General features: G+C 47.9%; 10 protein-coding genes across 10 annotated transcripts; 4 read left to right on the forward strand and 6 right to left on the reverse strand.

Moving 5' to 3' along the window:
* Nucleotides 1–201: 201 nt before the first annotated feature.
* N7447_000202 (uncharacterized protein) lies at nt 202–387 on the forward strand (the record flags this gene model as incomplete). Its single annotated transcript, XM_057224478.1, has 1 exon — nt 202–387. One exon carries the CDS (start codon nt 202–204, stop codon nt 385–387), a length of 186 nt encoding a protein of 61 aa, XP_057088494.1.
* Nucleotides 388–457: 70 nt separating this feature from the next.
* On the forward strand, nt 458–4896 carry N7447_000203 (uncharacterized protein; the record flags this gene model as incomplete). Its single annotated transcript, XM_057224479.1, has 6 exons — nt 458–538; nt 637–825; nt 921–3692; nt 3744–3990; nt 4048–4298; nt 4348–4896. The coding sequence occupies 6 exons, from the start codon at nt 458–460 to the stop codon at nt 4894–4896; spliced, it is 4089 nt and encodes a 1362-aa protein (XP_057088495.1).
* A 1091-nt stretch (nt 4897–5987) lies between these two features.
* On the forward strand, nt 5988–7402 carry N7447_000204 (uncharacterized protein; the record flags this gene model as incomplete). Its single annotated transcript, XM_057224480.1, has 2 exons — nt 5988–6096; nt 6144–7402. 2 exons carry the CDS (start codon nt 5988–5990, stop codon nt 7400–7402), a joined length of 1368 nt encoding a protein of 455 aa, XP_057088496.1.
* A 504-nt stretch (nt 7403–7906) lies between these two features.
* Nucleotides 7907–8674, reverse strand: N7447_000205 (putative allergen; the record flags this gene model as incomplete). Its single annotated transcript, XM_057224481.1, has 1 exon — nt 7907–8674. The coding sequence occupies one exon, from the start codon at nt 8672–8674 to the stop codon at nt 7907–7909; it is 768 nt and encodes a 255-aa protein (XP_057088497.1).
* Nucleotides 8675–11566: 2892 nt separating this feature from the next.
* N7447_000206 (SMP-30/gluconolactonase/LRE family protein) lies at nt 11567–13188 on the forward strand (the record flags this gene model as incomplete). Its single annotated transcript, XM_057224482.1, has 8 exons — nt 11567–11728; nt 11785–11939; nt 12001–12194; nt 12245–12352; nt 12405–12614; nt 12674–12770; nt 12838–12917; nt 12971–13188. The coding sequence occupies 8 exons, from the start codon at nt 11567–11569 to the stop codon at nt 13186–13188; spliced, it is 1224 nt and encodes a 407-aa protein (XP_057088498.1).
* Nucleotides 13189–13395: 207 nt separating this feature from the next.
* N7447_000207 (uncharacterized protein) lies at nt 13396–14325 on the reverse strand (the record flags this gene model as incomplete). Its single annotated transcript, XM_057224483.1, has 2 exons — nt 13396–13886; nt 13968–14325. The coding sequence occupies 2 exons, from the start codon at nt 14323–14325 to the stop codon at nt 13396–13398; spliced, it is 849 nt and encodes a 282-aa protein (XP_057088499.1).
* A 2522-nt stretch (nt 14326–16847) lies between these two features.
* Nucleotides 16848–18001, reverse strand: N7447_000208 (putative C2H2 finger domain protein (Kin17); the record flags this gene model as incomplete). Its single annotated transcript, XM_057224484.1, has 4 exons — nt 16848–17506; nt 17565–17586; nt 17641–17798; nt 17851–18001. The coding sequence occupies 4 exons, from the start codon at nt 17999–18001 to the stop codon at nt 16848–16850; spliced, it is 990 nt and encodes a 329-aa protein (XP_057088500.1).
* A 489-nt stretch (nt 18002–18490) lies between these two features.
* Nucleotides 18491–20660, reverse strand: N7447_000209 (uncharacterized protein; the record flags this gene model as incomplete). Its single annotated transcript, XM_057224485.1, has 3 exons — nt 18491–19056; nt 19112–20483; nt 20535–20660. 3 exons carry the CDS (start codon nt 20658–20660, stop codon nt 18491–18493), a joined length of 2064 nt encoding a protein of 687 aa, XP_057088501.1.
* Nucleotides 20661–21213: 553 nt separating this feature from the next.
* nctB (negative cofactor 2 transcription regulator complex subunit NCB2) lies at nt 21214–21981 on the reverse strand (the record flags this gene model as incomplete). Its single annotated transcript, XM_057224486.1, has 4 exons — nt 21214–21424; nt 21489–21748; nt 21874–21900; nt 21960–21981. The coding sequence occupies 4 exons, from the start codon at nt 21979–21981 to the stop codon at nt 21305–21307; spliced, it is 429 nt and encodes a 142-aa protein (XP_057088502.1). The 3' UTR covers nt 21214–21304.
* Nucleotides 21982–22838: 857 nt separating this feature from the next.
* N7447_000211 (SDR family oxidoreductase) lies at nt 22839–23753 on the reverse strand (the record flags this gene model as incomplete). Its single annotated transcript, XM_057224487.1, has 4 exons — nt 22839–22875; nt 22923–23299; nt 23348–23661; nt 23714–23753. The coding sequence occupies 4 exons, from the start codon at nt 23751–23753 to the stop codon at nt 22839–22841; spliced, it is 768 nt and encodes a 255-aa protein (XP_057088503.1).
* Nucleotides 23754–24205: the final 452 nt, after the last annotated feature.

Below are 24205 nucleotides of genomic sequence, written 5' to 3' on the forward strand. Positions count from 1 at the left end.
ACTTTTCCAAAGAAAAAATGAACAAACTTGTAGTATAAGATGAGATGTTTCGTCTATTGGGGCGTTCCCAGGGCCAATCGATCCCCACGTCAGATATAGGTAAATGCTTATCGGGGAGCTCTGTAGCTATGCCCCAAATCACTTAGAGCTCTTTTAATATGAATTCCCACGCTGAAGAATAAAAATTATTGAACTTACATCATGTTCATATCCATACCCAACTCCTTTGTGTTGTTGAAGTCGAAGGTCATCAGTCACACTGAGTGGAGCGGAAGCGACATCATCAGGTCTTCCCGCCTTGTCCCCTGCGCGTATCCAGACAACCCCCAAACACCCATCTTCTACCCTTCGTTCCCTTCCGACTCCGGCTACTTCCAGGCACAATAATCTTTGACCTGGCAATGTTATAACGTGTTTCAAGCGCAACAAGCGTCCATCCACCGAACCAACCGCCTCCATGCGAGCGGTACTGCCGGGGAGACCCCCAGCGAAGCTTCAGTCGTTCAGCACGGCCTTGTGGGATGGTCTTCGTGTTGTTGTAAGTACTCTCAAATCTTCCCACATTTTCACTCCAGCTCTGCGCCTCATTTAAAGCCCCCCTGTTGCTGACCCTTGGCCCCGCGCATTCTCCAATAGGCATACATCTCCGGCCACGCGCTGGTTATCCTCGGCGGTCCGCAAACGCTCCTCCAAACAATCTACGTCGACGACACAGATACCCTCGAAGTCATAGCGTTTGACGAAACATCTGGCAAGATTGCTGTTTGTGGTGGCCCTGATGTATTCGTGTACCAGCCATACGGCATCCAGGGCGAAACCCTCAAGGTGCGCATATAACCCCACTACTCGGAGCTTGGTCGGCCAGCAATACAGTCTCATAATGGCAATCACAATTGATGTTGACACATGGCTTAATTTAGTGGTCACTCCTTTATACATTCCGCTCCCCCGATGACGACGAACCGATCTATACACTATCGTGGGGTTCCTCGAACGAGCTCCTGGTGGGCAACTCCCGCCTCGCCCTTTGGTTTATGAACGACGAGCCGCGCCTGGTATGGAAAAGAAAGCTTGCGACACCCGTGAAATTCGCGCAATTTTCTCCGGACTCGTCCTTGATTGTTACAGTAGGGCAATATGACCGCTTGGTCAAGGTATGGAGACGACTGGCCTTCGGCGCAGACGAGGTTCGGTTCGAGAACTCGTACCTACCTCATCCGAATGTTGTCACAGGGATACACTGGCGGTTACCTCGGCACCCCGAGCAATCTATGGATAATGTTCTGTATACATTTTGCGCCGATAACAAGATTCGAGTATGGGCAGTGACGGACGTTCATGCGCTTTCTGCCCTACAGTTCTGGGCAGAGATTGATATGGGTGAGTCAGTTCAACCTAGGCATGCGTCGGATGAGGACCAAGGGCCCCAACGGCGGTATGGTTTTATTTTGGATAGCCGCGACTTCTGTGTTGCGACTGAGCGTGCTGTCCAGAGGACCGCAGGAAACAAGGAGAACCATGCACTAGAACATATCATCGAGGTTGCGAGCAAAGCCCCGGAGATCTGTGTTGTCATTGATGGCCAGGGCCACATGTCTGCCTGGGCTTTGGAAGATATCGGTTCTAAGGCAAAGACAAACTTGAGCGTCTTCAATATTCTCCATGTTGAAGGATTGGACTTGGGATTTTCATCTGATCAGTCACCGCAAGAAGACTACGCTCAAATTCGTGCATTCCAAAGTACAACCTCGGATGACAAGCTCAGTGTCCTGGTCCATCACTTCGACGGTCGGATTGAGTGGTATGATTCTCATGTGGATGTTCTGTTTGACCCTGCACCACGCACGAAAAGAATCACTCAAACGGCTTCTTGGTCTGGCCATACTGCCCCTGTGAAAAAGATTGTCCGCAATGCGACTGGAGATACACTGGTATCACGTACCAATGAAAATAAAGCCACTGTATGGACACAGCAGCGTCAGGATGGAAGATCGATCTTAGCACACAAGAGTGTTCTCCTCTCAGATGAGCATATTCATCGGACATGTGTGCTGGAGAACAGTAATCTTCTCGTCAATCTCCACCACAATGGCGTTTCCCTATGGGATTTCAGCTCAAATCATGCCAAGAAATTGGCTTCTTTGCAATTCACACTGCCCGGCAAGCCACTATGTGTGCTGCCAATCCCCAGCACTCAAACGACTCCAGGTGTTTTCTATGTAGCAACGATATGGGCAGACATGCACGGAATCGCGTGGGAAATACGCGGTCCAAGCCAGGAAGGTCATAAAGAGAGCTTTGTAAATGACCATGGCTATCAGTTGCGAGAATTTTGCACCTTTGACATGGGGCTGAAAGAGGATATTGCTTATATCCTTCCCGTGGACCCAGCAGGCCCTAAAACAGAAACATCGGGGTTCTTCGATTCTTTTTCTGTCGACATTGCTCTCTCCTACACCCACAGCGGAGTTGTGCGAACATGGACAGCCACGGTCGATCCAGCGAATATGAAGGTCGATTGGCTACTCCAATCAACTGTTGATACGGGCGTCATCAACCCATCTATGGCTAGTGGGAGCTCTATTCGCAAAGCAGCTCTGGTCGATGAGGACCGGACTCGCCTCACAATCTGGGACACCAACAATTCTCAGCTGGAGTTCGAAGAACATTTTGCTTCACATGACACTATCCAGGATTTGGACTGGACCTCAACTCCAGACAAACAGTCCATCTTAGCCGTGGGATTCCCACACAAGGTTGTTCTCTTGTCTCAGCTCCGCTATGATTATCTAGACTCCCGACCCTCGTGGACACAAGTTCGCGAGATCTGGATCCGAGATCTTACACCTCACCCCATAGGAGACTCTTGCTGGCTGAATAATGGCCATTTGGTCATTGGAGCTGGGAACCAACTGTTCGTTTATGACAAGGATATTAATGTTGGAGACCGCCTAGTGTCTGAGCTTCGGATGCCGTCTCGAGGGCTGGAGTCTGTCGATCTCTTCGACATTGTCAGCCGGCTGAATGGCCCGTTGCCTGTATTCCATCCACAGTACTTGGCACAGTGTATCCTGGCTGGGAAGAATAGATTGGTACATTCGATTCTCTTGAACCTACATCTCAAGCTGAAGTTCTACACCGATGGTGATGAACTAGATGGTTTCTTGGAGATGCCGGTAGAATATTTCTACGAACAAGATGTAAGTTCGCATCGTATCATTTCTCTTCCTGATACTAACAAAAGTCAGGATTCTCAAAAAGGGTTCTCCAAGGAAATACGCTCTTCCTACGTTGATTCCACCGATGAGGAATTTTCATCTGTCGTAGATGAAACTACCGCAGCTACGCTCAATGAGAGTTTAGCACGAATCGCCCTGCCGCAACTGTCTAGCCACGAACAGTTCCGCTTGGCAGATACCATTGAATGCGTGGCTATGGTTGAGAAGCACCGGCGCTCAATGGACGATAATGCAGCACGCTATCTCTTATTCTTCCGACAGCATATGCTGCGCCGGACCCAAGGAGTCGCCAACAAAGATACTGTCTCATGGCGAGAGATTGTTTGGGCTTACCATAGCAGCAGCCAAGATATTCTCACCGATCTTGTCTCCCGGCAATTCAATGCAAAATTGACTTGGAAGGCTGCTCGTGAAAGCGGTATCTTCATGTGGCTATCGGATTCCGTAGCTGTGGTGCGTTTCTGTCATATCGTTTCCTTGGCCACAAATTAACCAGTTGATTAGAAAGCACAACTCGAAATCATCGCTCGATGTGAATACACCAAGACGGAAGAGAAAAACCCCATCGACTGTACATTGTATTACCTCGCTCTTGGAAAGAAGAATGTCCTTCAGGGTCTCTGGCGTATTGCACACTGGAACCGCGAACAAGCAGCAACCCAACGTTTGTTGGCAAACGACTTCAAGGAACCACGATGGAGGACATCCGCGCTCAAGAATGCATTTGCATTGCTTGGAAAGCGACGATTTGGTAATTCGAAACTCGTATATTGTCTACCAATGAGTACTGTCAGCTAACACTCCACAGAATATGCTGCATCCTTCTTCCTTCTGGCCGATCATCTGCGTGACGCTGCAAACGTCATCATAAACCACATGGGCGATCTCCAGCTCGCGATCGCAATTACTCGAGCCTCAGAAGGGGATAACGGACCGGTTCTTCGGGAGATTCTGGAAGAAAGAGTATTGCCGGAGGCCGCTTCCGAGGGCAACCGCTGGATGGCCTCTTGGGCTTTCTGGATGCTTGGACGACGGGATATGGCAGTGCGGGCACTGATTGTGAGTACTTTCCTTCTCTTGACAACAGACTCCAATTAACCAGATCTAGTCGCCGGTCGAGACCCTCCTATCACCAGCGACCCCAGTTACCTCGGGAAGCCCGGGGCGAGGCACCCTTCAGTCCAAGTCATATCTCTCCAACGACCCTGCCTTGGTAGTATTATACCACCAACTCCGCGCTAAAACACTCCAAACCCTCAAAGGCGCCTCCAAAGTGCGACCTAGAGAAGAATGGGAATTCATTATTCGCAATGCCCGACTCTACGACCGTATGGGCTGTGATTTCCTCGCCCTCGATCTTGTACGCCACTGGGAGTTCCTGGGAGGACTTCCTACCCAGGATGCATTAAAGCCTAATACATCCCTGGAGATGGATGAGAACGGAGTCGATTACCGGAAACTGCTTCGCCGCCGGAGCAGCCTAGTAGTTGCTGATATGCCGGTGCACCGAGCAGATGTCTTGCAGGGGCCCGCTGGCACTGAAATCACACCTGGCGAGAAACCAAAGAAAGAAGAACCGAAGGCGAAACCGAAGCCGCCTCCTACGATGTTTCATGAGCCGGATGCCAATTCGTTGCTGGACAGCTTTGGGTTCTAGGTTAAGAGACTTATTTGTGTTGACACTGTACTATTGCCTGGATATATATGCATCCAGTTACTATCAAGTGAGAGCCCGGGACACATACACAGTAGCATATCCCATGTCCAAGCAGTTAATAGCGATCCTGTGGGGGAATTTATGTAGTGTATCACCTCCATGGCTCACGTGACTCGTGTTAATAGTACTCCAGGAAGGTCCAGCTGCCCAAGAGCTTTGGAATTTCACATACAATGTTATACAACATACTTCCTCATTCTAATGTTGACCTTGAGAAGCTAAGAGGGGAGTTAGCCAAGGATCAACTCCGGAAAGTGGATGGATGCTATCCACATATCCCCACAGCATGGGTCTTGATCCTTGCAGGATGTGATGTCGCAGATAATCTCGGGGAAGAGGCCGGCATGATGCCAATCACTGTCTACAAATCGACCTGACAACATTGAAGACAAGTCATGTTTTTATTACGATTTGATCTCTGCAAGTTCTCTACGATGTACTCCATACAACGAATGTCTGCGTGACGCTTATCCTACCCCTCACAGAATGGTCAATGCCCAGTCATTGACAGGAGAATGCTACACAGAAGCGGTCAAGATGCGTGGAGACGAATCCAGTTTGAAGATGTAGTGGAAAAATCTGCAGAAGATCTCGGCTGACAATTGTGCTGAACCCTATTGAGCTCACTGGTTGCACTACAGCCCGTAGCGTGCTTTAGCTACTCAAGTGGCCCCAGATGGCTGCAGATGGGCTCCAGATAGTCTGACAGATTTACCTATCCAGGTGTGATCGGCGGCGCTAATCTGCGCTATTACATCGCGATCGCGCCGATCCCTCAGCTCGCCTCCAACCCTCTGGTGAACGATGGAGACGAAGGCCGAGCGCGAGATCCCTCTTGCGCCAATAGTCCATGTCGCTTTGATCTGCCGATCGGGAAACCATGTAGACTTTCATGCAAAGTAAAATCGAGAGCTAATGCTATAAGACTCCCCCCACCCGCTGGGAGCTTGAAGCTCTTCTCCCTCTGACTTTCGATACTTGTTTTTGTATATTAGTGATATCCCACTGTCTTTTTTTTTTCTCCAGCGGCGATGCCTACCAAAATCCCAGGACCACCCGGAGTTCCCCTCTTGGGTAATGTCTTCGACGTAAACCCCAGCGAGACGTGGAACTCGCTCAACAAGTTAGCCAAGCAATTCGGTATGCCAGCAACCTCAGCCCTAACGAGTAATCATTAATTTTTTAAGGCTCCATTTTCAAGATCAATGCTCTTGGTCATGAGATCGTCTTCATCGGCAGTGTTGCTCTGTTGGAGGAAATTTGCGACCAGACCCGATTCCGCAAGTGTGTTACAGGACCAGTAGTCGAAATCCGACATGCCGTGCACGACAGTCTGTTCACAGCATACGATGACGAGAAGAGCTGGGGTATCGCGCATCGGATCATGATGCCTCATCTTACGCAATCTGCGACCGACAACCTCTTTGGCGACATGGCAGAGGTCATCCCGGATCTGACCAAAAAATGGAGCGCAGGAACCAAGACACGCACTCTACTCACCAAAGACCTGGACCGTCTCCTGCTTGCATCCTGCATGCAATGTTTCTTCAACCAGCGCGTGCATGTACTCGAAGGCGTTGAGCCACCCATGCTCAACGCCATGGACGGCGCCACCATGGAGGCGATGAAGCGACCCACCCGCCCTAAGCTGCTGAACTGGCTGTACCAGCGAAAATTCGAAAGAGACACGAATACCATGCGCGGGTTCGCTGCGCAGGTAATCAAGACCCGGAAAGAGCAGCCAGAGACAGCCCGCAAGGACATTCTAGATGCGATGCTGAACGGTGCCGACCCGGAGAGCGGCGAGAGGCTCACCGAGTCGCAGGTTATCGATGAGATCATTTCGATCTTCATCGGGGCCGCCACAGCACCTAATCTCGTCTCCTATGCTCTGTACTACCTGATGGAGAACCCGAGCGAGATGGCCAAGGCGCAGGAGGAGATCGACCGTGTGGTCGGCGACGGCAATATCGACCTGGAGCACTTGCAGAGCCTCAATTATGTCGAGGCCATCCTGCGCGAGTCAATCCGTCTTTGTGCCACCGCGCCTGGCTTCAACATCGAGCCCATTCCCTCCGACGATAAGAGCCCTATCCTTCTTGCCGGTGGCGAGTACCAAATCGCTCACAACCAGCCCATGATTGCGGTCTTGAGTCAGGTCAACCGCGATCCGGCTGTCTTCGAGGACCCCGAGGCCTTCAAGCCCGAACGTGTTCTCGGCGAGAAGTGGGATCAGCTCCCTGCTGCCGCGAAGAAGGGCTTCGGTAACGGTAAGCGTGAGTGCATTGGCAAGCTCTGGGCTTGGCGGTGGTCGTTCTTTACTCTTGCCAGCATTATTAAGGAGACTACCTTTGAGCTGGCGGACCCCAATTACAAACTTGAGTCGAACGGTGCATTCAGTATCAAGCCGCTTAAGTTCTACGGTCTTGTTAGCCCACGGAAGTAATTTTGGACTTGATATTAGGTTTGGGATTCAGCAGATATGAAGTTAGTAATGAATTTGATATACTCCAACGTTATTATGCCAGAATGGGATGAGTTTAACTCCATTTTTGTTCTTAATTCTATCTTTAATTTTAAAACATGGGTATGTTCCTAGATGAGAGCTCATGGAGTGTGGCGGCTACGTAGTGGGCGATTGCGTATATCCCTCACGTCACTCCACGCTAACGCCACGCGGACATTCGGGCATCTGAGACTCCCCGAAGTATAACGAGGAAAGACAAGACCTAGATTTCTACAATGGAGATTTTTTAATTGAAATTTTTACAATGAAAAAAAGTATTTGAAAGAATGCGTTATATTGTATAACCAAAAAAAGGACCAGCCTATAAGTCTCTATATTGACATGGAAGCAGAAACCATTCCAGCTGGGTATAGATCATCCTCGAAACAGAAAAGAGTCTATCTTCAAAATCATGTAAAAAATCAAATCTCAAAGAAAACAAATTTATCCGCTGTAATCAATGGTAACAGCCAGACGAACAGGACCAGAGCCCAGGTTGGCACCAATGCCACCGATATCAGTCTCAGCGGAGGTGTAAGCGTTATCGACAACAGCGGCATCATTGGTGATAGAAGAGCAGACAGAGCCAAGGGCATCGCAGATCTTCATGCCGGAGATGGACATTCCAGCGTTCTGGGCAGAGATAGCAGAGACATCGAATCCAGACCAGCCGTTGTTGGTGGTGGAACCGAAATCGAACTCGCCCCAGGTGGAGGCGTAGCCACCCATACCATCAGTGGGGATGGTGGAGCCTGAGGCGGCAGCAAAGCCACCATTGGTATCCTCGTCAAAGGCAACGTACTTGGTCTCGCCGGCGGCAAGAGTGAAAGTGTTGCAGGCGTTGCCGAACCAGCCTGTCATCTTGCCATCGGGGCCGTACTTGTTGAAGATGGCGACAGTCCAGTCCTCGGTGTTGTGGCCTGTGAACTGCGCAACGTACTTGTAGTTGCTGGCGGAGGCAGCGTCAACGGTGATGATGTTGCTGCCGTAGGGGTTGCCAACGTTGCCAGCGTATGTCTCGCCTGAGCCTGATGAGCTGGTAGAAGCGCCGAAGCCGTCGGTCGAGTATGAGCCGCTAGAAGGAGTGGAGGTCCAGTCACCGCCGGAAGTACCGGTAGCAATGGCCTGGCGGCGCTCGAAGGTTGTCTGTCTGGCGAAGGTGCTGCTAGTGAGGGCAGCTGCCAGAAGCATAATAGACTTGGTGAACTGCATATTGATGGTTGTGTTGAGTGATTGAGTCAGGTAAATATCAATAAAGATATAAACGAATGTGATATGTGGTTGGACTGCAAAGACAGTAGTGAATGAATGAAGGAATGACCGGTGGTACCAAAAAGGAATGTGGTTGTTTGAATCAAGAAACAAGAAAGGAGGGACAAGGACAGGTATATATACCTTTGAAACCGATAAAGTCTTCTTCCGCCACGCCTGCCTCGTGAGGTGAGAGTAACTGGTAGAACCGTAAAGAGCCGGGTACCTGGTTCCATACCAGCGAACCACTGGGGGGCGCACATACGTCAAGCCGCCTGAAAAGACTAGTACACCATGGATGATTCTACGAAGATCGAGGCTACAAGTAGTCTCTTTGGATCGGTGGATATTTGGCTGAATACAAGCAATATCATTGGATATTATATGGGGTTGGATTGTATTCCATGGATCAAATAGTAGAAAATGTAGTCTGATTGGACCCATAGTGTAGATCCAAGCCACCAGTAAATTAGGATTTCTAGACTATTCGGGACGTTCCTTATTGGTGGGGCTAATATATTGTGGGTCTGGTCATTCATTATCCTTGGATATGTCCCGGACTAAGGTCGGGGTGATCGGAAAGCCACGATTTGGGCAGGGGAGGCGCTGAAAATTGCAAATTGCATTGTCTGGGTTCAACCCCAAAAGGATGCCCTAGTGTGGGACCACCAGGAGTCAGATCGTTTTAGTCCGGGGCAGGGAACGGAACTATCAGGAACTCTGATCCGGGATTATTAAAACTGTGGCCGTTGCATTGTCAAAGTGTATTGTCGAGATGCATAGTAGTTGAGCACATGCCACGATGACCTCCAATGCCTCACTACTTCTCTGGTAGGGGCATCCTATCCCTCCCCAAGAGGTCTCCGAATTCAATTGTTGATAGAATTTCGTGGAATGTGTGTGTCCATGGACATCGATGAAGTGGTCCAGGAGAAAATATAATACGATTGGCTGAGACTCTGGAGTAGCTTAACCAATCATAATACATTTCATGATCTTGGCAGGGCATGGGTCATACTGTAGCCAATCATCACTTACCCCTACTCTTCCCTGGTAACGATCCATGGTTTAATACTTTGTGCCTTGAATTCTCTTGAAAAGCGTACGCTTTCTTTTAGAAAAAGCCGCAATTTAGGCTTGGCTCGTACGTACTTCTCATGGAAGCCATCGGCTAAATCTCTTAGCACGCCACCATCCTCCAGCGGCTTAGATTTCCCTTGGTGGATCGTTTGATTCTGTTCTTCCGCAGCCTTCCACTGAAGCGCCACTGCCCAGGCCTCAACCAGGAAGACGCGGATGTAATCAAGACCTTACGTGTTTGGAGAGTGAATCGCGGAGGAGACTCGGTGTTCCCCAGGAGAAATGTTGCCATCACTCGAATGCGGCGACAGGTGATGGCATTCTGTATCAGGTTCACTGTTTCGGAAATTTGAACAAAGATGGGTCTTTTCTTGAGTTAAAACGGTCGAAAATAAAGTGGGACGCTACGCAAAACCAAGACCCCGTAAAGTGATCGGCATTGTGAGACTTGGCCAAAACTATCTAAGACAAAAGACAAGTCTAGACATGTAAACGGTCTGGAATGGTCTGAAACAAAAGTTGGCTAGGCCTTGCGATGCTCATTGAAAACTTTAACTTTCCGGAGAGGCTTTCTCTACTTTCAAAAATTCAGGATCTAACTATTGCCTTGTTCCTGGTGCCTCTCGCAATAACAGCCAAAAGGAGTTCACCACATGCCAATATGATGCTGCATTTAATCCACCGACAACATCTATTAACATATACATAGCATGTCTTCTGGCTCCGCAATGCAAAGATAGAATAATCGTCACACAGAATTTGCAATAACTAGTTAATCAGTCAGTCAAGTTCGGCGCTTTCATGTCTGTTTTATCAGGCCTTAAGTATACGGAGACGTCACGTGAAGACACCATCGATTGTATTTACTTAAACATAGGGCCAATCAAACAATATCCAAAGCTTTCGGTCGTCCTACCGTAATGCAGGACTTGGCCATAATAATTTGCGAATACAGCAGCTCCAGGGATGTGTAGGTTGTTTAAATCTTGGGGAAACACAAAGCACAAGTTACTCAAGAGATGAATGATCTTTATATTCTACCTAATTTAGTACGATGGGCCCTGAGATAGCTGGAAAGTCAAGTGAATTCAAGTCAACATGTCCAATGTTGATAAATAAATTACCGAACAAAACTATATACATTGTCTTGTGAGAGAAAAGCTTGTGTTTCTGATCTGCTAGACCCATAGCTCGGATTCATTAGATTATATACATGTAACTAGTCACAGCTCTAGATAGCATATCTTATCTACATATCGATACTCTGGAGTCCATGACCTCAAAAGAGGAGTTTGACGACTGGCTACCCGGTCCTTGCCAAGTAGTCAAGCGAGACGGGTTACTTGGCAAGATCCGAATAGTAGCTGAGATGCGACGCAATGCTCTAGTGGATCTAGCTTGTTGTCATTTGATTTGCAGGTCTAATTTCAAGCCGTATTTTAGCCCGAGCCAAGGTTTTATTCACGATCCTTTTATATTCGTCTGATAACAAGATACTTGACAATTTAAGAGATAATCAGAGCACTAACTTTTATAATCTCGCGTCGATAGGCGGCGAGTCGGGCCTGCCAAGCGTGTGTTGGCATTATCGGGCCAACTCCGAGAATATTGACACCCGCCATAGCTTTGACTGAAGATCCGGATAATTTTTGCATGTTGGCTCGGCGTAAAAAAAAGGCATGACGGGTCTAACCCCACTTCCCCAGCCCCTGAATAAATGCCCAATCTCCCTTGCCTTTGATCATTGTTCTACCTACTGGCACTGTCTCAAATATGACATCTCGACTTTCATCGCTAGCTTCGTTGCTGCTCCTAGGATCCTTCCTAGCACCAGTCAGCTCGAGTAATATTCCTGCTCAAGCGCAGTTGATTGACCAAAAAGCCTTCAACGTCCTAGACACGACTCAGCCCCCAAGCAAATTCAATGCGAAGAGTGTATGCGAATCCTCATTTGCAGTCTCCAGTAGCACCTTATACTGATCAATGCATAGCTATTTATCCCTCCAGGGTCGACAGGGGACAGTCTAGCTCAGCAACCTTTCCATGTATACGACAAGGAATTCCTGGAGATCCTTGGAAAAACTCCAACTTTAACCCGGATCGCACACTCCCCGAAAGACCCTCTATTCCATGAGGCTGTTGTATGGTATGTGTCCAAGACGCAAATCAATTACAAGCCAAGGATAGAGTCTGACTTTAGCTTCTAGGTCCAAGGAAACGGACGAGGTGTTTTTTGTCCAAAATGCAGGCGCAAAGAACGCCAGCACCGGTCTTGACAGGTCGGCTATCATTGAAAAGATTTCTCTTGCGGACGCGGCTGCTGTTTCCCACAAATCAGATGCCGCCGGCCTTGTTGATGTAACCACCGTTCCTTCAGCGCCAATGGTTCTCAACCCCAATGGTAGGCATGCAGCTCTTTTTACAGGCTAAAGACAACTGACAGTGCTCTAGGAGCTACCAATTACCGGGGACAGATCATATTTACCGGTGAGGGTCAGGGTGATAATGAACCGCCTGCCTTGTGGGTTATGAACCCGAAAAGTCCATTTAACACCACAGGTCAGTACACACCAGCTCTTCGAATTTCGGGGGCTAACAAAGTGGTCTGTAGTTATCCTTAACAACTACTTCGGCCGCCAGTTCAACTCTCTGAACGATGTGGCAATTCACCCGAAAAACAAAGATATCTACTTCACAGACACGATCTATGGCTACGTACAGGACTTCCGCCCTGCACCCGGTCTGCAGGATCAAGTGTACCGATTCAACCCCGATACAGGTGCTGTAACAGTTGTCGCAGATGGATTTGACCACCCCAACGGTAGGACACCAAGAATGTGTGTAGGCTCAAGAAGGAAAGTGCAGCTGACATTGTAGCAGGCCTCACTTTTTCTCCAAATGGCAAGTACGCTTATATCGCCGATACCGGAATCGATAGCGGCTTTTTCGGTCTCGATTTCACCCGCCCTGCTTCTATGTATGTACTGTCGTTTCAAATGTTCCCTGGTTTGAACTGGAAGCTGATTATGGACTGCGTGTTACAGCTACCAATTTGACGTGAAAGCCGACGGCACCTTCGAGAATCGCAAGACCTTTGCCTTTGTTCATTCTGGTGCACCTGATGGTAAGTCAAGCAAACCGTAATTGATATTCTGTGCAGGCTAATATGTTGAAAAGGCATCCACTGCGATTCAAAGGGTAACGTATATGCTGGCTGTGGTGACGGTGTTCACGTCTGGAATCCATCTGGCAAGCTCATCGGCAAGATCTATCTTGGATCTGGTACGGCGAATTTCAACTTCGCTGGAAAGGGCAGAATGGTCATCTGCGCTGAGACAGACCTTTACTACGCCACATTAGCCGCGGCCGGCAGTTATGTTGACAGTGAGATGTGAGAACAAAGGGACCAGTTTTGGTTTTCTATATTTCGGGTTTGGTCCTAGACATGAAAACGATGTTGGGTGATGTTGCAGGAGTGGCATGTTATCCTGACATGCGCCAGAGATTCGAAATAGTTTGTTGTGTTACATATTTAGACGAGAAGTGAGAGAGTATGGGATTTTCTCTCTGGTATTTACCCCACCTAGACACCATGCACGTTGTCACCGATATGTTGTCTGCGATGGCAATTCATGGACCATATTTTCGTCTTGACCACCAAGCTCTTGAGGGGGCTTATTTTCCTCCCGACCCGAGAGCTCTTGCGGGCTTTCGGGGCCTTTATTGTAGTACTCAACGATATTCGACCCGGGGACACTCGACCCGGGAACACTCGACCCGGGAACACTCGACCCGGGAGCACTGGACATTAGAGGGCTTGGGTCCGTAGGTGCTCCTAAGCTCTTCTTTGCCCGGTTTCGGCGACGGAGTATGAACCAGAGTAGAGCAACCAGGATAGCTAACCCAGCGACTCCGCCAACAACGCCGCCAGCAATGGCTCCGGTATTGGATGATGAAGACGAATTCTCCGGCGCGCTTGCAGAGGTAGTGGCTTCTGCGGGAGAAAGGGAGGATTGTGTAGTACTGGTAGTGGTCGTGACGCCCGACGTTGTACTGGATATTGTCGACGATGGCGTGGGTGTTGAGGTACTGGCTGTAGATGAGGGGTTTGAAAGTCAGTTTGAGGATTCTATGACTTTGTAGCACAGGTTCAGATCATCGAAGCATTATATACCATGATACCGTATTTTCAAGATACTTGAATGTTTGTCCAAGGTGGATGGATCGTCGGTGCAGCCGACATACCCATTCTCTCGCTTGAAAGCCGATTCTCCATCAGCGCAACAAAACCAATTATCGGCCTTGTATACATTTGCAGTGCTGTTTGCACAATGTGTGTTATCAACCAATTCGGAACAATCTGCGTCGAATTCGCAGCATTTCACGTTGTCTTGGCCGGCTGGGCATTTCGTGCCGCCGGGGCAACAGGCGTGGAAAGGTTTCCAGGTTTGGCCGCAATCTACTTCGGTGCTGAGGCAGGAGCCGTTTCTGCGGACGGAGAGTCCGTATGGGCTCTTCAAGATATCCGACATGGGAGCCCTTAGAAAAGAATAAACAGATTGAAGGTATAGAGAAAGTAGTAGAGGGTCAAAGTAAGGTTTTTGAAAGTTTGGAAACAGCTGAATCGTGGGAGGATTGATCGTTATATTAGATTGTTCCAAAATTGGGTCTGTATTCTTGTGCCTTACCAATGTTGGAATAGGCGTCGAAGAGGGTCATACTGCTTACTAGCGCATACCAAAGAATTAGAGAGTTGGGGGCCATTTTAAACTTAGCTGCATCATTAGATACTTGTGTCGAAAATGCGGAAAAACTAACGTAGTAGCTACACATACATTTCCAGGATGCGTAAAGGAAATTTTATCCCAATACACAAATAACTAAGTGTTTAGGTAACTAAGCAAGTTGTTTGCAAAGTACAACATCGCAGGCAGCGGAGTCTTCATGCCCTTAATTGGATTTGATCGACATATCCTCGTATAAAAGAGGTTACGCTAGCACAGCCGGTCCCCAAAGCTTATTACGAGATAATCTTTCTGGGAATCCTCGGCATAGCCTTACATTGTACAAAATGAGAACTCAGACTACCTGGCGATGTCGCTACTTCGACATGCGTTCGCCCTCGCCATCTTATATCCACTATAGTGGTCCCGAGCATCGTCTCTCAGGCACATACTGGGGGTTTATGCCATGATACTCCCGTTTATTCGTAGTGCTTGCTCTTGTCGTAGTAGGACATGATACTCAGAAGAGATGACGCTATCACAGCATTGTCTAGCGAACAGATTGACAACCTAGAATATCTGGAAGTCGAGGCTCTATCTATACCAGTTGTACCCTGTACAGAGTAGTTACTTATATACTACGAAGTTCTTCTAAATTCCGCTTCTTTTCTTTGCTTTTCCTCTCACCTCCCCATGTCAGATTACACCAAGACCCTTGGCGTCGTCAATGCTGTAAATATATCCAATAAGGTAGCTGAAGGTGAAACTAGAACTTACCTATGTACCATGTAGCTTACGGCGTCATGGTACACGTCCTGTAATTTATAATATCCGGTAGAAGTAAGCAAAATTACTCCGTACATATCCGACACCAGCAAAGTTTTGGTTGGAAAAGTGATAAATTATATTAGTTTCTAGGTGCCATATTCATTCGACCTTCCTACGGAGTACAAGCTTCACAATCTCTACTGAATGCTAGTATGATAATCAGTAGTCCTTTTATTCAGACAGTTCCTAGCATTTGCCGAAGAGCGAAATTTTGCTATGAGCAGAGACTAAGGATTCCCAAAGATTTCAAGATCATACTGAGTAAACATCATGACTCGATAATACAACGATGTCCTTGTGGCGCCATCAAAAAGAATGATTGCATCTCCATCTCGTTGGCTGTCATACCTTCTTTCGTCCAAGGTCGAGCATTGGGCAAGGCTCGGAAAAAAGTGCCGTGGCTAGACAGAGCTCCATTCGAGCCAGGTGCATACCCAAACAAACTATAAGAGTTGGACCTATTGATCCACCGCCAAATGGCAAAGAAATATCCTTCATTTCTTTCGTGGGATTTTCCCACCTCTCGGGGTTGAAACTATTCTGTTTAATTTCCTCGTGCTGCTCCTAAGAAGAGTTAAACTCGGTTGTCTAGTTCTCGAAAGATACTTGCAATCTTCAGTGAATGCGGGAACGTTATTCGAATGGCTTGTAGTGATATTAAATTTTTCCGTGTCAAGGATGTATTGATTTTTCTATATTCTTGATCAGCATATATGGTAGTATTTTGTCGAGCTCATACCCTCCACGCACCTTGCCGGTCTCAAGCATTCGAAATGAGTCTCCAAATGTGAGTACACCAATGATGTCTGTGGCCATAAACAGCCACCATTTGAATACATCGGTAAAACCTAAGGAGACTAGTTATTGAAAAGTCTTGACAAGGCCTCATAAGCCAACTCTTAATGATAAACAGGTCCACCAAAAAAAAAGAAAAATAGAAAGGCCGCATTGAACGCGGGACCTGGTAATACTCGGCTAAATATGAGCATCACACCACTACCTACGACGCTATGAGAGCAACATATTCTAATCACTTCCTTTATCCGAATTGTCAACTAGTAGCTAGTCAGTCATATAGTTACATGTTCCTTTATTTTATTCAATTGCTACATGTCTAGCTAGTATATATGATGCATACCCAAGTGATTTCCAATCATTATCTTCTAAATTGCAAACCTCGACATCACCTGAAAAGGTCTAGGGGAATAAGTTGTGGATATATATCTAGGTTGAAGTCCACCTACAGTTTTATGTACGACCACAGAAAATGTTGATGAAACAACAGATTGAAATATGTATAATATGACCAGGAAATTGTGAAAACCCATATACCATGCACAACACAGCAGTTATCTACCAGCCCCAATTACAGTTGCAAGATCAAGCAAATCCGAAGAAACAATGCATGTACCCGGCCCAAAGCTGAGGCGTTTTGGATGGTGATAAGCTCAGCCGCAGGCCGGGTAGCTGGGTATGTATTTTAGTATGTAGGATATGCCACTTCAAGTGACCTTTGGTCGCTTGTTCGTGAAACCGGAGTCTGGACGAGATCGCTTTCGCTCCATTGCCTCCATCTCGGCCCTCATGATTCTTTCCTGTTCAGTCATCTTCTTAGGAGCCGCAAAAATAGAACCCTTCTTCCCGGCCAAAGGGTTCTTTTTAGCCATAGCAAACACGTTCTTTGGCTTTTGTGCGCCCATTGACATCGAAATTTTGACTGGTGCGGCAGGCGCAGAAGGAGCGGGAGAGTCGGTGCTTCCTGTCGGTGCATCTGTGTCTTCCGGCGATTCTGCCGTCTTTTCGGTCGTAGGAGGCGAGGCAGGTTTCGTTTCTGTCTTCTTCGAGCCAAGTCCAAGATTCAACGTCATCTTTTCTCCTTCCTTCCTCTGCAACAATCTTGCCTCGGGTTCTGGGTCTGGGTTGTTTGTTGCGCTAGCCATCGCCGCTTGCTGGGCTCGCTTAATCTGGTCTTGAATCAAGCGTTGTTCTCGTTCTTCGTCTCCCTTCTCCTGGCGTTCTTTCTTTAAGATAGCCTCTCGGCGGCGAAGTGTGTCTGGGCTATTATCAATCCACGCGATGACCAAGCCCTTCTCGGTTTCCTCAACCCGGCATTTTCCCTCCCGGCCTAAATAAGCCGCAAACTGTGATAAACTTTTCCATTCTGCGTTCAAAGTTAGCATTCATCCTCGGTCTCGCTTCTCATGTCCATCGGAACATACCTGTACTGTTCATGTGAATGTGCTACGAGAAAGTTAGCCAGAACCAGCAGAAAAGGGTGAAATGCTAGGGACATACCTGCTTATCGGCCACAATCTGATTATAGAAATGATTGACGTTAATGGGTTTTGTTCCATGCGTGGTTCTGAGGGTATCGAGGAAAGTTCGCTCAAATTCGCGACTAAATTCTCTAATGTGTTTGCGCGGGTCTTCTCCAATGATCATCATCTGTCGGACTAATACAAAGTTAGCTGGTGGCCAGTACATAAGAGGATGGGAGGTTCGCACCATGCCCCTCAGTCATAGTATGACATTTAAAACCGTTTTCATCTCGACATTGTTTCTCGCATGCCTGGCAAAACCATCGAAGGCGACCCAGTCCTTTGCTTTTGATCTTGTTGCCGATGGCTTTTGTACTGCCAGCCTCTGCGCGGCCCATTTTGTATGCTGGTAGATGAAGTCGAGGGAAGTGTTCGAAGAAGGCGAGAAGAGGGGAAAGCTTCGACGGGTGAAGAGATCAAAAAGCTGGGGTAAGAGAAGTATTCGAAGAAGGTAGTGAGAGAAGCTTGGTGGCGCAGATCGCGATAAGCCGATCTATTACATAATGCATCACATGACACAACAGGTAGCCCTCTGAAACTTGATTGGTTAGTTGATTATTAATTTAATGTTTTATTGTATGAATGAATAGGAAATGAAGCTGAGTATTTAGGTTCATTGAAGTATTCTGACAAAATTAGAAAATACGCCCCCAATTCCTACGCCTGCATCCTGAGATCGCTTTTCTACCTAGGATCATAGCGTGCATAAAACAAGAAAGAGATATTTCGGAGACAAACCAGCAAACTTCGCCAAGACGAAGGTGTTCAACAACGAGCGAAGAAATGTGCGATAAACCGGCATGAGTATGAAACCACCGAGTCTGCAATTACAGGATATATTCGTGGATTGCAGACGGTCCGCTCTCGTTGTACTCAACCCGGCTCATGTAGCCCTTGCTGAGGCCCTGATCGATGACAAAGAAAACCTTGGCAGCCATCTGAGTGCCGAGGAAAACGGCCTCTTCCATTCCATGGCCACCTTGGGATGTGCCGGGCGCACCTGGGTTACCCCCAGCACTGCCACTGCTGGCGCCGGGAGCGTTGCTGTTGCCCTGGTCCTTGAAGTCTGGGAAATACTCAGGAAGCTTCAGAGTCTTGACTGAGGTTGGAGTTTGGGAGTGGCCAGTTGAGCGATAGTGTGATACCATGCTGGGATCCATGGAGGGCGTGCCCGGCATACCAGGATTGTTGTGAGTAGCAGCCACAAGAAGAGGGTTTACCCCATGTGCCGCGGGGTGGTACATCGGGCCAGGTTGACCCATAGGAGCGGGTGTGTTGGCGCCGGTCGGAAGGGGAGTGGTGAAGTTTGAAGGAATTTCAGACGTGAAGATGGTGGCGGATGGAGAAAGTATGAACTTTTGGGTGATGACAGCTAGCAAAGCCTGCGTGAAGCCTGTTTTAATGTTAGCGAAAAGACCTAAGTTGTAGATAGTAATGATCAAGCATACCCTTGACCTTGCTTCCACATCCAACGATAATTAAAGAGTCCCAAAGCTCGCTTCGCTTTGTAGCATCTGGGACGGCAAGAATGGTGTGGTGAATCTGAGTCGCAATGTCTTCGAGGATACCGCTAGTCAGGCGGTTTGCGTCTTTCGAGCGCGGCGAAGTCAAAAGGAAACGCTCAACACTGACTTCGATATCTCGAGTACGACGAACATACTGCCGAGCATCCGCGGCTGCGGCCTTCTCTCCTTCCAACTGAACAAACTCCTCAAACTGGAAGGACGCCTTCTCTTTCTTCGAGTTAGGCAGACGAGCTCCCTTGGGGTCAACTGCGCCTTTCTTGGTAATTGTCTTTTCCTTCTCGACATTGGCAAGATATTCAGTGGGGTTGCCGCTGACAATTGCAGCAACATCAAGAACACCTTCGTCTTCTTCGCCATTATCTCCCTCTATTCCTGTCTGGGTGCCGTCTCCTGGGCCACGCGGAGCAGACTCATCTCCATCTGATCCGCCCGTGGAGGCAGCAGCAGCAGGGTTGACACCCTGGCGTGCAGTAGCAGAAGACCCAGGCAGCGGGGTTCCTGGGGGCAGAATCTCAGCGATATTGCTTCTCTTAAGCTGCTCGCACATCTCCCTGGTAAATCCCTTCGGACCCAGCAGCTCAACAAGACGATCGGTCATAGCGTCTCCGCCACATCCCTCCAATGCGATTCCCCTGCCGTGTTCGTTGACTGCGAAGTCCGTCACAGCAGTGACATCAACTTTGCCCTTGCCAACATCGACAACAGTGGCTGTAGCTGTACCATAGCCGTAGCAAGCCGCAAGAGCAGAGTCCATAAGACTAAACGCGGGTGCCTTGAACTTCTCAAAGACGAATTGAGTAATTGCTTCGCGATCGCGTGCGGACCAGACGGGCTGGCCAACAAGCATAATAGGGGTGTGGAAAGGTGGGCTCAAAGTATTGTAAATGTGAGTGAGCAGGGCAAAGAAACAGGGCCAGTCAACGATGCGCCCGTTCTCGATTGGATAGATTGCCCCTTCGTCGGATGCCGGGTCCTCCTCGTAGAAGACCTCCTCGATAGTCTTGGTTGGCTCCTCATTATTCTGGGTATTTTCATCGGTCTTGACAGTGGTTTCGGGGGCTGGGGTACCCTCGGCCGCGGCGGGCTCAGCGTCTTTCATTTCCACATCCGCCTTTGGTGCATCCGTGCCATTGTTAACCTTGACCACTTGGCGTCTCTCATGAACACGGTAGGGCTCATATTCTCCCTTCTTCTCAGCAGGGAACATGCGAGTTGGGAACCGAAATCGCGCGGGCGTGAATGTTTCGGGCAGGCCGAGTTGCGCCAAGGTCATTTGAGAACCCGGCGCAATTAACTAGACAAATGGATTAATTTTGAACCAAAAAATACGAAGAAACAAACATACCAAGATATGCTCATCCTTAAAGGGAGGCATCGTGATCACTGGCAGTACAGAGCGTTGCGACGAATGATGACTGCGCATGGGAGCTCCGCGATGGCTCGATTTGTGTTGGTTGCGCTTTCTTCCCATTGTGGTTTAGCGTGGTTTATGCGGATCGAGAGTCACGTGTTGGTGGAGTTGAAGTTGGACGGGGAATGATATTTCCGAACATTTGGAAGCTTGGAAGGTGACAACAGCAAACGTCGATTGCAATAGATGAATTACTATTCTGGAATATCTATTCAATAACTAACTAATTTACTATGATACTATATTCAGAATTTTTTTAAAAAAATAGTCGAGCTTTGAAATCAGATCAGAATAATGGGATTGATCATGACACAACTATATAACAGTAGAAGATATTGCACAGTACATTCATAGTCACCTAGGCAGGATTTGTCTATGAGCTCAGCCAGAGCAAGATGGACATCCTCCAAACATCATCATGGCTGAAACACTTGTCTTTTACTGAATATACGTTGTATGCCGGTGTGCCTTCTAGAGAGGTGGTCCATGCCTGTAAACATTCAGATCATATGCGATTAACCAATGCATTGTGCGATTTCGCTTCATTAGATAGTATATCCTGCCCACAACCCATCCTCTCAAAGCAGAGGAAGGAAAAAATCAGAAACCATTGAGGAAAAAAACTCCAGACCCACATATCCGGTGGAACACACAAAACGCCATCATCCTTTTCACTCTATGACCAGCACGAGTCTTAGGTGATTCTATTCTGGGACAGCATGGTATTTGTCAGTCGCTGACCGGAAGAGCTCCTGTTGTTGCCTTAGAAGCTCCTCTTCTGTCAAACCACTTTGCTCCATCTTGCTCTGCTTCTTCTCTCGTGACTATAAAAGATTAGAGGTCAGCATGCGCTTCAAGAGTTCACAATACCAAGTAAAATGAACATACCTTCAACTGCTGCTTATGTTCTTCGGCAACAGCGAGTACATCGGCGATGTAATCACTGAATCCGAGATCACGTAATGCCTTCTCCACATGCTCACAAGCGATAGTCTTCTTGGCCTCCTTCTCGCTGATATCGTTTGCTTCGGAGGAGATCAGGGTGATGAATTCGACACAGCATTCCATGAGCAAATCGCGCGCATCCTTGGAAAAGGTCTGGCCGGAGCTAGGTGGTAGAATCTCGGTAATAATCTTCTGGACCGTCGCTATCACAGAGTCACGTTAGCAAATGCTAGCAAACGCGTATGTGAAGCCATAAGCACATATGCGGTGATGCGGCAAAGAGCCCCACAAAGAGCTATACATATTCACAAGGGTCGTTGCACCATACCTTTAGGCAGCGATAGGTCATCGTTTGCTATTCACGTACAGGTCAGCATGTTACGCGTAGGCGGCCAAGATCTAGAAATCACTTACAGTTAAATTCTCGGTCAGACATAGCGAATCAGGTAATATTGTGACAGGCGAATAAAGAGCAAGTGCTAGATCTCAAGGGAGAAGCGCAGAATGTGATGCTTTAATTTCTTTGATGTTTTGCGTGGGGCTCAAAGTTTCAAGGCCCATTGCAGGCGCGCGACGGAGTTAAGTACAGTTTCTTGCCGGCAGAATTATACCGCTTTCAACTACATAAAATGCGCTGAATTTTTTCTCGTTTTTACTTCTTCTTCATCAGTCTTCACTCTCCTCCAACTACCTTGGAAAGAGTCCTTCAAATGAGATCGACTCTTTCCAAGGCCAATCACTAATGGTAAGCTATTGCTCGAAACCCCTTTCCCAATCTCTATTCTATCATGATGAATTTATTGTGTTCGCCCCTATCATACATTCTATGGTGACCAAACCTGTCCTAGCCAAACGGACTATCTGATCTACATCAATTCTGCCTATTTGCATCTCTCTTCATTTGATTGAAGCTGTTGCTAACTTTATTGAAGAATCACAGGAAATCAACTTGGTTATTGTAGATTTGAACTCGTTTCTACTTGAATTACATTCTCGGGAACAAGATCGGGAGGATGGGAACCTTTACATCTGTATTTAAAGGTACGCGCAGAAATTTTTGCTATATTTCCAGTTCCAATTACATGATGTATACCCTTACATTCCATGCTAAACATGAAGGTGTGCTGCACCTAATGCTTATAAAATGTATTGCTTTTCATCTTTCGACTGACTTGTAATAAACAATCATTGCCTCAATTCTTGCACTCATTGTTCTATGGCGATCGTTACTGACTTGCTATAAAGAATACAGATATGAACACAAAATATACATACTAGCTATCAATGATATCATTATTCCTGGAAAGCCTCAAGTTCCTTGCTGTTCCATCTGCCAATTATTAGTATCTCGCGTAAACTGAGTGGGATAGCACATACGAATAGAAACCACCGCTGAGTTCCTTCGGCGCATCAAGCACCAATTTGGCCATAACATGGCCGGGCTGCTCGGGCTTGAGGAGTTTGCCAGTCTCATGGGCTCCAGTGAACTTGGAAAGCATTTCGGCGTCCAGTCCCTTAGCATGATCCTCTCGCAGAGCGCGCTGCATCTCGGTGTCGACCATACCAGGTCTGATAGAAATGGTGGTGACGTCGGGTTCTTCAGCACCCAAGCTCATGGCGAAGTTGTTCATGGCGGCTTTGGTGGCAGCGTAGAGAGCCCAACCGCGGTAACCAGTGCCCGCGGCTGCTGCACCGGAAGAGGTGAAGATCATTTTTCCCTTGGACTCTCGGAGAGCCGGGAGAGCCGCCTTGGCCTAGGTTCTGTTAGTAATGCATGGTAGATTTTGGTGTAGGTGGCGTACAAAAGCAACAAAGCTCGTAAAGTTGATATCGAAGCCTTCCTTCCACTGCTGCACATCAGCCTCGGCGATTTTGCCGATCTGGCCTAGCACGCCGTGGTTGAGGACCATCCCATCGAGCTGACCGAAGGTCTTGATGGCTGTGTCGACGGCCTGTTGGGCAAGAGAAAAGTCTGCCAGGTCGCCATTCAGGACTGCCACCTGTTTGCCGTATTGCTCCTTGAGCTTTTGGAGGGGTTCAACGCTGCGGGCTACTACCACCACATTGTGGGATTGGGGTGCTGTGAGCAGATACTTGGCCACAGCAAGACCGATACCTAGGGGGATATTGTCAGTATATGACGGCCCACAAAGCTCGAGGGCTGGTACCTCTTGAGGCTCCGGTGATAATGATGGTCTTGGCTGCCATTTTGATGAATGCTATAGTGGGGTTAGTAATATGAAGCTTGCAATAGAAAAGCAACACCGCGTCAAATAAGAGCTAGGCAGGATGCCGGGTTCGAGATTATAACAGCAAGGAGCATGCTTGTCAATATGGCTTCGTATACTAAAGGTAATGCCAATTGAGGAATTAAAGGTTCCATAAACATGAGCTGTGTCGGGTCGGGAGGATATGGGCGAACAAACATGACTGGAAAGCCAGAAACTCGAGCATTGGGAAACTGAGGTCTGGCTAGCTGGCTAGTTTACTTACATTCAAATTTAACAGACGTTTTGTCGAATATCAATTATGACGAATGATAGACCTTGGAAAGCACGAAAGGAAGGTTTAGTGCGCTTATTTGCACCTTCACATGACAGCTTGGCCGAGAAGGGACACTAATACAGGAATGACACTTTGGTTTTTTTTGGGCCGGTAAT

Source organism: Penicillium robsamsonii, assembly GCF_028829455.1.
Source record: "Penicillium robsamsonii strain IBT 29466 chromosome Unknown utg000001l_segment0_segment0, whole genome shotgun sequence".
Lineage (NCBI taxonomy): Eukaryota > Fungi > Ascomycota > Eurotiomycetes > Eurotiales > Aspergillaceae > Penicillium > Penicillium robsamsonii.